The sequence below is a fragment of the Habropoda laboriosa genome, unplaced genomic scaffold, assembly GCF_001263275.1.
Source record: "Habropoda laboriosa isolate 0110345459 unplaced genomic scaffold, ASM126327v1 scaffold68, whole genome shotgun sequence".
Taxonomy (NCBI): Eukaryota; Metazoa; Arthropoda; class Insecta; order Hymenoptera; family Apidae; genus Habropoda; species Habropoda laboriosa.
Genome location: NW_017100195.1, coordinates 1777488 through 1780727, shown reverse-complemented (window position 1 = coordinate 1780727; position 3240 = coordinate 1777488). Strand labels below are relative to the sequence as shown.

The 3240-nt window shown below is 34.1% G+C and overlaps 1 protein-coding gene across 1 annotated transcript in view; it reads right to left on the bottom strand.

Moving 5' to 3' along the window:
• LOC108570317 (tyrosine aminotransferase) overlaps positions 1-3240 on the bottom strand; it is a 30755-nt gene that overhangs the window by 15306 nt on the left and 12209 nt on the right. Inside the window, exons 5-6 of the mRNA XM_017932155.1 lie at positions 1697-1888; positions 116-198 (exon numbers count right to left, since the gene is read on the bottom strand). Coding sequence (XP_017787644.1) covers positions 116-198; positions 1697-1888 — 275 coding nt within the window. The remainder of the gene's footprint in view (positions 1-115; positions 199-1696; positions 1889-3240) is intronic.

Genomic DNA, 3240 nt, shown 5'->3' with positions numbered 1-3240 from the left:
TAGCTGTAAACCGAGGCGGTAAAGCGACCCGTGTAGAAGCTTCATGGAAGCATTTCAGCGAATGAAAATATCCAAGCGACGGTATCGTGAGATTTCAAAGTCGATTTCTGCATACCTTTTTGTAAGGCCGCTGCACGACAAAATAGGAACTTCTCTCGACAAGGACGCTAACGAATGAAAAGTCCGCCCCGGGAACACCTAGTGAGGAAAAAAAAACAACAATAGAGGCGTATTATTTTTTTGAAAAAACTTTTAAAGCAAGAGCACTACAGGCACAGAGGCGGAATATTTCGAAGCGAGGAGATCCGCTGTGATTCGCGAATTTAACGTTAGATATGGATTTATGGCTCGAGCTACAATTGCTTTGACATTTGAAATTTTTAGAATTTATAATTTAATGTAAATTAAATATAACTTAACTTATAAAATGATTCGTAAGAGACTCCGTTATTTTCTGTAACGTTGAAAGGGGTGCTTTTCTCAATTGGAGATTAAATTACAAAGGGAAGCTTGAAGTTTTTCAAGTACGTACAATTTTGTGCAGAGATATTTACAATTCCTTTGTTTAAAATTTTTTCCCTCAGATTGAATCTGAATTATTTATGTAGTATAACACGGATAACAAGCTTGAAGATTTAAAGACAACACGGGGTTCGTTTTTAGCTATCAGTAGTGCAAGCAAGGCAGACTTATTTAAGAAACTCTTGCAGAATCATTTTTGTAATGTAGTTACAGGTGTGGAAAAAATTTGATAAAAGCTGTGTCCCTTTTAGCAGGAAAGGTAATTATTATGTGCAATTCGAATCATGTGCTTCGTCTGTTCTTGAAGAGACTACTTAATCCACGCTCGGCGAGGCAAGATAATCGATAGAACTTGAAGTAGAGATGGTGTACATTTTTTGGTAGCCTTTAAAAACTCAAACAAGTCGACCAAACTTCTCACAACGAAGCACTTTGGTTTGTTCATTAAATTGTTAGTATATCTTAGGCATCGTATCGAATCTCGTAAAAATAGCTGCATTAATTTTCACTTGACAAAACAACCAACTAAGCGATTCCTTATTAAACAGAATCACTTGATCGTCTAAATCAAGAAATCATAAAAAAATCATAAACAATCGAAACAAAATGTATTCCTAATACACCTAATCTTTGATAATAGTATTTTTACGTAATATAATCTACCCTATGTAATATTTACTAGAAAATTAATAGACAATTATCTGGAAAGAATTTCATTGAACCCTCATCCGTCCCTCAGTTTCGCATCTTAATAGGTCCCTCGGTGTTAATTTGACACATTGGTAAAAATCAATGAAATGAAAAGATAAAGAATTAATTTTGTAAATTCTTTTATTAAATATAGAAAATAAAGGAAAAATTGTTTCTACAAATAGCCGAATAATACAATCTTTTACCGGAAAAATGTGTCAAATTGACACGAGGGACGGATGAGGGTTAATTGAAAAGAGGAAAACGAAGGAAATGAAAATAGAATAAGTATAAGGCAATTAATAATATCGAAGATTATGCGAATACGAATTCCAAGGGTATCTAAGGGCCTACATCTTGATCGCTATTCACGTGACGCTTTGTGGACAAGTCTAGATTAGGTTGTACGTATACCTACCTGATTCTAATCCGAAAACGAAACAATTTCGCGGTTTCTGGTGAAAACAAAATGTTAAGCACGTACCATATGTTCGTAAATCTCATCGGCTATAATTGGTATGTAGTAACGAGCGGCGACGTCGAGAATATCAAGTGTGTGAGTCCGGCTAAATACGGAGCCGCACGGATTCGAAGGATTGTTTACAATGATCGCCGCCGTAGATTCGTCGATCTGCGATTCCAGATTGTCCAGATCGATCTCCCAGCCGAACTTCGGCTGAAAATGTAAACAACTGATGTTAATCAAATTTGCCGCAAAATAGAGCAGTGTTTCTTCAGTTGAGAGTCATGATTCATTGACCACTCTTTAAATTAATATAGTGGGTTTCGATTACCAAAAAAAAATATTTTATTATGTAGAGAGTGCGTCTGAAAGTATTGTACAAACGGGCAACAGGTGGTTCCTTGTACGAAAATAAACAATAAATGTAAAGTTTTTTTCATTCGAGATTTAGAGTTTGAGAAAATCTTAGTTTGCACCATTTTCGGTCATTTCTTAATTGATATAATGATATATTGTTGTTAATATCTGGTCGTTTTTCTCTCTTCAACCTGGTAACTACATTAAAAGTAGCGCAGACTTTGTATACAAACTCCATAGGCATTGCATGACGTTTGACGAATTGTATCATAGCTATTTACATACACTCCTATGCATAAGTCATGAGACACCTTATCGTTTTACCGTATGAACCGTTCTACTGATAACAATTATATTTAAGGAATATATTTTTATTGATAAGGCTGGTATTTTACAATTAATACAAAATATACTGAAATACAGTAGAGGTGATGTTGGATCGAGCCTACCTCGAATAATCGAAAACTCGGATAATAGGGAAGGATCGACGGGTGATCATAAAAAACATTTGGATAATGTAAAATTGCACATGTATTTAGGTTTGATTAACTGTTTATCAATTAAATAATAATATTCTACATGTATTTCAGTTTAGTTAACCATTTATTAAATAGTTAATATGAAAATGCTTTTCATGATTTTATTGCACGATTTATGAACACCCATCGACCCTAAAAAATAATGTAATTTTTTCATATTATTTAAGTTCGAAGCACCTCGGATAATACGGAATCTCGGTTAAACGGGACTCGGAGTAGACTGCCAAAATTAGTTAGAGCCATCATAGATATGTGTATATTACCGCAGAGTTTGATGTAAACCCAATGACTTCTACTTTGTCATGTCTACACTGTAATGTTGAAACGTAACATATTCTTTTGACAGTGTATCAGGCAAACTTGAAGGATACTCGAATAAACGTGTTTCTAACAATACCGTCGTAGACGTTTATCCACGCTTCGATTACTTCAAATAGCGACGAGAAAAATATAGAATGTGCAACTTTGTAAAAGTACAAAATGCTTTAAAATTGAAATGTTACATAAACGCAGGGAAAAAATTCTTGAAAGTGTCAGAATCCATTCGCTTCTCAGTGGAAACAATGATTATCCTAAAATGTGCAGCTTCATAAAAATACCCAATTTTTAAAAATTGAAGCCTTATATAAATGCAGGAAAAAATTCTTTGAAAATTTCAAAATCCATTTA